Source organism: Nansenia antarctica (genome assembly GCF_963989245.1).
Source record: "Nansenia antarctica genome assembly, chromosome: 12".
NCBI lineage: Eukaryota > Metazoa > Chordata > Actinopteri > Argentiniformes > Microstomatidae > Nansenia > Nansenia antarctica.
In genome coordinates, this window is record NC_137682.1 from 19,808,739 (window position 1) to 19,818,738 (window position 10,000).

At 45.6% G+C, this 10,000-nt stretch overlaps 2 protein-coding genes across 2 annotated transcripts in view; one reads left to right on the top strand and one right to left on the bottom strand.

Annotated features, from left to right (window-relative positions):
- Window positions 1-2,891, top strand: part of pdk3a (pyruvate dehydrogenase kinase, isozyme 3a) — a gene marked incomplete at its 5' end in the record, with an annotated part of 11,266 nt that extends 8,375 nt beyond the window's left edge. The window contains 3 exons of the mRNA XM_080542698.1: window positions 39-149; window positions 426-539; window positions 1,538-2,891. Coding sequence (XP_080398824.1) covers window positions 39-149; window positions 426-539; window positions 1,538-1,687 — 375 coding nt within the window. The 3' untranslated portion in view covers window positions 1,688-2,891. The remainder of the gene's footprint in view (window positions 1-38; window positions 150-425; window positions 540-1,537) is intronic.
- Window positions 2,892-6,474: 3,583 nt separating this feature from the next.
- The window catches only part of pcyt1ba (phosphate cytidylyltransferase 1B, choline a), a gene marked incomplete at its 3' end in the record, with an annotated part of 8,807 nt that continues 5,281 nt past the window's right edge, over window positions 6,475-10,000 (bottom strand). The window contains exons 5-8 of the mRNA XM_080542972.1: window positions 9,666-9,744; window positions 8,603-8,745; window positions 8,202-8,390; window positions 6,475-6,690 (exon numbers count right to left, since the gene is read on the bottom strand). Of these exons, the coding sequence (XP_080399098.1) occupies window positions 6,475-6,690; window positions 8,202-8,390; window positions 8,603-8,745; window positions 9,666-9,744 (627 nt within the window). The remainder of the gene's footprint in view (window positions 6,691-8,201; window positions 8,391-8,602; window positions 8,746-9,665; window positions 9,745-10,000) is intronic.

Here is a 10,000-nt window from a genome sequence, read left to right on the forward strand (position 1 = left end):
TCTCTCTCTCTCTCTCTCTCTCTCTCTCTCTCTCTCAGATCAGTGATAGGGGTGGAGGTGTCCCCCTGAGGAAGATAGATCGTTTATTCAACTACATGTACTCCACCGCTCCGACACCCAGCCTGGAGCCTTCCACTGCTGTCCCTCTGGTACACACACACACACACACACACACACACACACATCTAACACACAGATCTAACACACACACATCTAAGATCTAACATGTCCTTCACACCCTCACTGTCAAAGTTTGCCACTACAGTGTTGAGTCGACTTGAGCTGACCTGTCAGTGGTATAATGTCTCTCTCTCTCTCTCTCTATCTCTCTCTATCTCTCTCCCCTCCCTCCCTTCTCTCTCTCTCTCTCTCCCTCCCCCCTTCCCTTCTCTCTCTCTCTCTCGCCCCCCTCTCCCTCCCTCCAGGCTGGTTTTGGCTACGGCCTGCCCATCTCCAGACTCTATGCACGTTACTTCCAGGGTGACCTGAAGCTCTACTCCATGGAAGGGGTGGGGACTGACGCTGTCATCTACTTGAAGGTAAGTGGGGGGGTGGGCTCTTCTACATCTACATCTTCTATCTCTCTTCAAACTCACAGCTGGTCTCCAGGTCTCTGTCCCCCCCCCCCCTCCCTTCTCTCTCTCTCTCTCTCTCCCCCCTTTTTGAACAGCCAAAATCTATTTCCCTAGCTCCTCTGTGACCCGCTCAATCTAAGCCGGATCGTATATTATACAACGGATAGATCCGGTCCATTGTCTCTATTGGTCAGTTTGCGTTCCAGCCGTGCCGATATCCATGACATACGCACGGCTAAATGGAATGTTGACACATCTTTTCATATTACTCTGCGTTTGTAGGCTATATATTACCGTTATCGAAGTTACACTTTTACCGTTGCATAGCAACCGATAAAGCAACTGGTTCAGCGGATGAATACACTAACAATAAAACATAGTTCCTTTAAAATACATTAATTGAAAGTTTGTCTTGTCTTTCTTTTATGAGATATTGATAGATAAATGTGGTAACCGCTGTATGAAAGCGTTATGGAACGAGAAGCCGTGGTATATCGGCACAGCTAGGGGGGTGGTTAGGCACGACGCGTAGCGGAGTAGAACAAACAACTACACTTTTACAATGGACCTATCGCTAAGCCACACCCCAAAATAGAAATTGTCCAATCATGGCACAGCAAAAGTCACTACAGGCAGAAAACTCGGACAAACAACTCGCTAATATCTGATGGTGAAAAGCTTCTAGACAAAAAGCTTCTATTAAAAATATTCTAAACATGTCTATTGCTTCCTGTGGTAAATCAGAAATCAGAAATTTGCCAACTCCCGCCATTGTAAGTCATTGAATGTCATTCAGTCACGGTCGGTCAGTCAGTCACTGTCAGTGAAGCGTGTCCGAGTTTTCAAAGGGGCCGTGGCTTAGCGATAGGTCCATCGGTCCATCTCCACACCTGTCACCAGAAGGAGAGTTTTCATTGATCCTTTTTGTTGTTGTTGTCGTTCGCCCCGCCCTCCTTCTGCAGGCCCTGTCCAGCGAGTCGTTCGAGCGCCTGCCTGTCTTCAACAAGTCGGCATGGCGACACTACCAGACCAGCCCCGAGGCCGACGACTGGAGCAACCCGAGCAGAGAGCCGCGCGACGCCAGCAAATCCAAATACAAGAACAACAGATAACTCTGACTCAACCCTTAACGTTGTTGACCAATGTCCACACAATCTCCCCCCTTCCTCTTAACCTTAGTTTTACTGACCACGGACCAAATATCTCCCCCTTTCTCTTAACCCTAGAGTTACTGACCAGAGACCAAATATCTCCCCCCTTCCTCTTGATCCTAGAGTTACCGACAAATGAACACATCTCCCCCTGGTGGCTCGTTCAGCCACTGCAGTTAACAGATTCTGTCTCTGATCTGGAGAGACGTTGCCTTTCCTCTTCTCTCTGTGTCCCAGTCCCATAGTCCCACAACATAATGGAGCCCCTGTTTCCTTCCCCTCAAACAGACAAGGACAGAGGCTTCGTGTTTCAGAGTAATAAAGGAAAAAGGAGGTTTCGGTTCCACTCTTTGGGGATACGGCTTTTGATTGGTCCCCATAAAGGTTCCAACGAGCCGTTGTCATAGTTACGGTGGCACTCTGTTGCTCTGTTGGTAGAGAAGGGAGAGAGAATTACTATTAAGAACAACACACGTATCAGTTCTGTTTTGGAACAATGGGAACCAGTTAATATAATAATATTTTTTATTTGTATAGCACTTTTCCTGCAAACGTTGCAGCTCAAAGTGCATTAGTACAGTTAATACAATTAACAAGTTAATAAAGTTAGAACATTCGTATGCACTATGATGACCATATTATATTTTATATTACAGACGGGAACAAATATAGTATTTATTTTGTTATTTCAACAAGAGAGCCTTAGAAAAAAGAAAAAGATGATGGCATTCGATGTATAAACAAAGTCCATTTTAAAAGGGAGAAAAAAAGTTGGGATTTTAGTTTTTAAATTATTTATTTTTTCCTTCTATTTGTGATGTATGTCTTGGTTTGAGAGAAGTCAGAGGATCCAGGTCAGTTAATCACAGTTCCTGACCCCTCCACCTCAGCTCTCTGACACCATTTCCCTTCCCACCTCCCCCCAGCCTGCCTAGCTCAGCTGGCTGATAAGCAGTCTCAGAGAAGGACCTACGGGACGTTTTAAACTTAAGATGCTACACCACGTCAGCCTTGCCTTTCCTAATATATATATATACAGTATATAATATATAATGCTTTCCACATCAGCGTTATAGCAGCTATCGTGTTGACCCTTGCTACAGCTTCAAAGACCGTTGCTAAGAACAGACCTAGCGCGACTCAGTTAATGCTACAGTACATGACTAATGCTAACTAACCTAAATCACATCAGCTCTGTTTACTGTGTCCCACTTTAACCCTAAAGCAATATGACCTTCCCTCCTGGAGAGAGCATGTGCAGGACTCTCATGCTAAGCTAATGCTACAAAGCTAATGCTAGAGCAGAGCCACACCAAGACAGCCTTGTGTCTCACTCACTAGTACTACTAATCCTTATGTCACTAATCCTTATGTCTATGCATTAAATGAGCTTGAACTGTTTGAGTATTTTTTTTAAATAGTAATGGTTTTCAATTGGTGTGTGTGACCAATTACTCTTCAAAGACTGAAGGAACCATTAGTTGAGATACACATTTCTAGCCAGGAAATGTCGAGACAAATGTAGTGTCGTTGTTGGGCCATTTTTTGGGGGGGGAACTACATTTCTGTACAGCCTAGGTGTTGAACCTGTTTGACATACTTGGCAATGTTCTTCTTTTTTTTGGGTTACTTTGGTTTAATTTTATACATTTCTTTACATTTCTATGGATGATTATTTCACTGAGGGCTCTTATCGAATCTAGACACACACTTTCTGTTCTGCATTTCTGACAGGATTCTGATCAGTCGTTGTCTCACAGAAGACTGATTCTTTCTGTCTGTTTTTGTTACTTTTACTTTCTACTTATCCTCATACTCATTGGCCAGTTTATGAACAGTGGCCTGAACATGGACCAATCATGGATTCTAGAACATGCTAACATTCTGATCATGGGTGCGTCTCCGTAGTTTAAAGTGGCTTCCTCTATCCGTCTCGTTCCTTCCATGTGCACTGATGGAACGGCCCTTTCAGCCTATTGAGACACAGCCAAACTTTAAGTCTTAGCACTGCCATCGCCTTCGCAACCTGCCATCACCCAGTACAGTACTTCAGTATGACCGTGTACAACCTCTCCTGATGTTTCTCACAGCGTTATTCCAGTGTTGTACCAGTGTGGACGCCTAGTGTGAGCTGTGTCCAGTGCTTTGAACGGGGGCGGAGGTGTTATTCATACTGCATTCTGGGTGCATGTTGGTGATACGGAAGGCTCTCTCCGGCAGGCCCCCGGCCCTAGGACTCGACAGGGAGAGGGGGTTGTAGTGGAGTTTTTGACGGGTGTTTCGTCGCCAGATGGGCGCGTGGGGGGGTTCGGGGGGGAGTTTTTGATTGACGGGTGGTAGCTTTCACTAAATCGACGGCGTAGGTGTGACCCCACTCTAGCAGTTGGGACCCTAAACAACCACATAGTGATTATGCCAGCGGCCCGCCCTGCTCTCCGCTCTCCACATAAGAGCCGGCCTCAATCTAGGGGGCGCCGTTCAACGACTTCTGAAATTCATCCTTTTGTTACTACTCCTTTTCCTATATCATTCACGACATGCCTGGATTGGATTGGATCGGTGGAAAAGACGATTTTATGGAACCCTTCACAGCACTTCAAGGAGGGAGGGAGGGAGGGAGGGGACGACCTGGAAAATGTTTCGAATCGGGCCTCTGTCTAGTCTAGCTGTAGCCGAGAAGTGTTGTGATTGTTTTAGTTTCGGGGGGGGGGGGGGGGGGGTGTCCAGCACACTCCCGAGAGAGAGAGTGTGAAACTTTCCCCTTTTGAGCTTGTAAGGTGTTTTATTAGTACATGATGTGGAGTGATTCCTGGTGTGTCTCTCCCTGCTGTATCTCTGATGTAAGGAGATGTTTGAGCACTTTGTTGTCATGCATGAGCCCCTGCCTCTAAGAGAAGGTCATGCCAAGGTATGGAACCCGTGTTGTCATGAGCAGACAGTAATTCTTCTGTATGCACGCATGTTCTATACTCACACACACACACACACACAAACAATGAAGATATTCAGCATGAAATCAAGCTTACAAAAGCTGCTGTCAAACTGTTGACCTACTGTCAAAATCTACAATAAAGAGGACTCCCAATACCACTGCTGGCTTTTATTTGTGTGGTGTGATTCGGTGTGTGTGTGCTCTAAAAAAAGATGGTAGAAAACAAAGAAACATTCATGTATCTCTTTTCTATGATACATTTTCTATTTATTTACATATTAAGCCATTTGGAATTATATATATTAGAAAATAAGACAATACAAACAAAAAGAACACACATTCCCAGATGTGTACATACAGTGCAGGGTTACATTTAGTGCATACAGGACAATAACGTCTCTAAAGTGGATTGGAGGAGGAGGAGGATGGTAGTGGGGATGTGGTTTCATCCGGATCGAGGTGGATCACTTGTGTGGAACAGTGGTGGCCTACGGAGTGGCCTAGCAAGATATCCTTAAGAAGGGATTTCACAGTCGTGTGTTATAAGTATGTGACAAGCTAGACTAAAGCCTGGGAGAGAGCTTGACTACTTCTACCTTTGCTCTCTCTATATGCTTGGTTACCGTTTGTGGATTCTAAAAAGCATTTGAATTGATAGACAATCATTTTCTCCAATCGAAAGCTCTGTTAGTAATAAGGGGGCCAGGTTGGCCATTTTGGCTGGGAGGGACCAACATCCCTGATGATGATACTGCTAATCATCAAGATCCAAGAGTTCCACAGTATAACCACGGCAACGGTGAAGACATCCCTCTAGACACCAGTACAGGGTTTTATGTACAGTAAAGTAACAACAGTAATTCATGTCAAATCATCTTGTAAGGACTTTGCATCAAAGTCAGTGTTTTATGTTTGAGTGGCAGGTACAGGAGGTGGCTGCAGTAACCCTTCTGCTCCTCAGGGGGGCAGTGTCTCTCTTTTACATCCACAAACTGGGGCACAATCAGTATGCACAAGGTTACAGAACGCTGCCTCTTGACAGTATAGAAAGAGAATGCTTAGAATGGACATCTGTTCCCAATCTACGTGATAGAGAATTGGTGTCGGTGTGTGTGGAGTCTGTCTCTATCTGGCCCGGTTCTGTAACTTTGTGCTCACTGAACATCACCAAGTCACACCACAGACAGATGGCTGTAAAATATTAAATATGAACTTAATTCCAACTATTTTCTTTTATCCTAGTCTTACAGATCATCTCATCACCTTTTCTCTAAAATATGACTTTTACAGTAATATGATATTTCAGAAAAACAAAATGATAAACTAGAGAAGAGGAGGATAGAAAATGATGAGGTGATATTATCAACAGGCTGTTTTGGACAGTCGCTGTTAGGCCTGAGCAATCGAAAACAGATTAGTCATCTTCATCTTCTCTACACTTTTTGTCTGTTCGGTTACCCAGGCAACAGGGACTGTGATGGCTTCTTCGTGCTGTTCTTACCTGCAGCACAACTACACTTCCCATGACCACCCTCTTTCTTGCATATCTACAACTTCCTGGAAGATACAGTTTCAGCATCCAGTCATTGCTGCCGGTGTGTAGAAGGGGATGTAACGGTGTGTGTGTGTGTGTGTGTGTGCATGTGTGTGTGTGTGTGCATGTGTGTGTGTGTGTGTGTGTGTGTGTGTGTGTGTGTGTGTGAGCACCTGTCAGATATTGAGGCTAAGAGAGATGTGGTCTCTCTGTGTGTGTGTGTGTGTGTGTGTGTGTGTGTGTCTGTGTGTGTGTGTGTGTTCCAGAGGTCGTCCACGGCCCCTACTTCTCGTCCTCGTCCCCTTCACTCATGCTACTGAAGGACGCGGACGCTCCTTTGGGGGAGGCGGGGGGCGAAGGTCGGCGGTGATGCCAGCGAGCGGGGGGAGAGGGGGAGCGTGACGGCGAGAGTTCCCGGGGAGGGCTGTTGCTAGGCGACCCGCGGGGGGACAGGGCGTAGGATATCATCCGCCCGCTGCGTTCCTGAAACACCTGTTTCTGTGGTGAGTGAGGGGTGAGAGGGTGAGAGAGACAGAGGGCGAGGGAGAGCAGGAGAAAGAGAGAGAGAGAGAGAGAGAAAAACAACTATCAATAAAGGACCTGAGGTGAAAGTCAACCCGTGGCGCTGGCACCCTCAACCTCAGTCACAAGGAGATAAAAAAAACAGACCATAATAGTTTCTAAGCAATTACATGAATCATGAAGCCAGCAGTTCAGGCAGGGCATTCAATAAGGCGACGGCACAGCTGGTGATGTAACAGCTGGTTTACATCCGACGCCCACACAACACAATCACATGTTCAAGGGACAGAAGCTTTAAAAGCAGCCGAGTTAACGCTCCTATATAGCGTCCATTAGTTGTTACGTGGTTGTACTGACTATGAGAGCTGGTTTTAAAGGCATCCAAAATCCTAGGCAAACCACTCCCCTCAGTTGAATCTCTGCCCACCCACAGAACTGTAAAACGGGCAAAGAAGATCATCTCTGACCCCTCACGTCCTGCTCATCACCTTTTCCAGCTCCTCCCCTCACGGAGGCGCTACAAGTCATTGTCCACAAAGACTAAACGGTTCACCAACAGCTTTTTCCCCCATCAGGACTCTGAACGCCTCCCTCTAGCCCCCACCTCACTGTCATAACCCACATGCATACGATTGTCTGTTTTCTATTAATTTATTGTATTTTTTGTCTGATGTTGTCTATTGTGCACTTCTTTGTTTTTGTCATTTGTGTGCTGCAGAGATCAATATGCTGTACCGAGAACAAATACCACCGGCTTTGGTCGTGTGGCTAATAAACTATCTATCTATCTATCTATCTGACGTGTCACCCACTACGCCCAGCCCTGCACCCGAAAGGTGTTTTTGTTTATGTGGCCTACCTACCGGGGGGTCATGGGCTCCCCTGCAAGTTGTGGTGGTTTAACTCCAGACAGGGAGCTCGTAAAGAACAGAGCCACCCAAATACGTAGAGCGGAATGTCAGTAAAGTATTACCATTTTCATGCATTAACACTAGAACGGCCGTACCTTTTTTACCTACTATAAGAGCCGCCTCGGGTGTCTTTACAATGGAAAGCTGCTACTTACACACAACGACCACTAGTTGGTCGTCTTGTAAATTAGCCTGACTCCTACACAGAAAAACTGCAAAATAGCTTTATACTAGTCAATCCTGATGTGATTTTGAAAATGTAAGGATACTGGGTGGTAGAATGCACATATCTAGGAAAAGTCATGAAAGGAGGGTCCTGAAATTTGATCGAGTGCAATGCAAAGATATAACATTTCTTCTTCTTTTTTTTTTTACTCACAGGGTCAAATGGCTGTTCTAGTGTTAAACTGACGTGAGTGTCTTGACTGAACTATGCTGAACTATCCTTGTGAGTAGGGCCGCACTCCCAGAAGTCTGTCAGTCTCTTGCTGAACCGTTAGAGTATACAAACGTGATTTGAAAGAGTGCTGCACATTGACACGATAGACACGTGCGCAGCAGCGCGACCTGACTTACCCATGTTCCATCCGGGCCGAACAGTTCCAGGAAGTTGCCGATGAACTCTCGCGATTTCTCCTCCCACTTCTGGATGAGGTCGTGGCTCCTCTCCTCCACGCGGTAAACAAAGTGTTTACTTTTCTCCTCCACCGTACGCACCTTTTCTTTCATCCGATCCACCTGGTTTTGCAGACGGTACTTCTTCTCCTGGGGGAGAAACGTTGAAGAAACGTTGTAGAAATGCTACAGTAACGTTGCTGAAACGTTGGCCCTAAGGGGGAGACACAGTTACAGGTTGAAAAAACGTTGGCCGTTCCGTTCCGGAACCTTCAGATTCATTATGTTTGTTTCATTTGGACATTGGAGTTGAAGTGGAATCGTTGGAGCGTTGTGGGGTAAAAGAATGTTGGGCGCCTTACGTTGATGTAGCTGACGTTGAGCTCTTTGGCAGTGTAGCCGCGTTGGAGGTTGCGCCGAGCGTAGACGTCGTAGTCTCGGACGATACGAGTGATTAGGTCAGAGGTCGAGATTCCCTCTGTCCTCTGGGTGGGCACGAACATGCCTATGGCACACACACGATACACGTTATAACACACACACACACACGATACACGTTATAACACACACACACACACGATACACGTTATAACACACACACACACACACACACACACGATACACGTTATAACACACACACACACACACACACACACACAAATGTAAGCAAATGCAAACACACATACATGCACACACACACACACACACACACACACACACACACACACACACACACATTATACACTCACCAAACACTTTGTTAGGAACACCTGTACACTGTCTCATTCATTCAGGTGGTGTAATGGTGTGGGGAATGTTCTCTTGGCACACTTTGGGCCCATTAATACCAATCAATCATCGCTAGAATGCCACAGCCTATTTGAGTATTGTTGCTGACCATGTGCGTCCCTTCATGGCCACAATGATACGATCATACCCATCTCCTAATGACTACTCCTAACGACCATAATTCACCATGTCACAATGCAAAAGCAAAAGATGTCTCAAACTGGTTTCATGAACATGACGATGAGTTCAGTGTTCTTCAGTGGCCTTTTCCAGTCACTGGATGTGAATCCAATACAACACCTTTGGGATGTGGTAGAGCAGGAGATTCACAGCTTTAAATTGCACCTGACAAAATCTGTCATGGATCAGAATCTCAAAGGAATGTTTCCAACATCTTGTGGAATCAATACCACGAAGAATTTAGGCTGTTTTGAGAGCAAAGGGAGGCCCTACCCAGTATTACCGGTAGTATAGTATAGTTCCTAATGAAGTGTTCAGTGACTGTATATTACACATTCGGTATATCAGGTTACATTATAGGGGATATCTGACACACACACACACAGTCACTCACACACATACACACACACACACACACACACACACACACACACACACACAGTCACACACACTCACCTGCCTCCTTGATGTGTTTGTATACGTCCTCACTTCCTGCTGAGGAGTATGGGATATCGTCATGAGCCACAAAATCGATCTGAGAAATAATCAAGAACACACTGTATGACAACACACACAACACACACAACACCTACTCCACTTGACATGTTGACATGAAGAGACACTGTCAAGAGGCATCAGAATCAGAATCAGATCAGGCATGCTAGCACAATCAAGTAACTCCATACACACAAGTAACAAACAGACATGCTGGCATGCACACATGTACAAGTATCTTATACACACATAGATACACACGCGCGTGCGCACGCACACACACACACACACACACA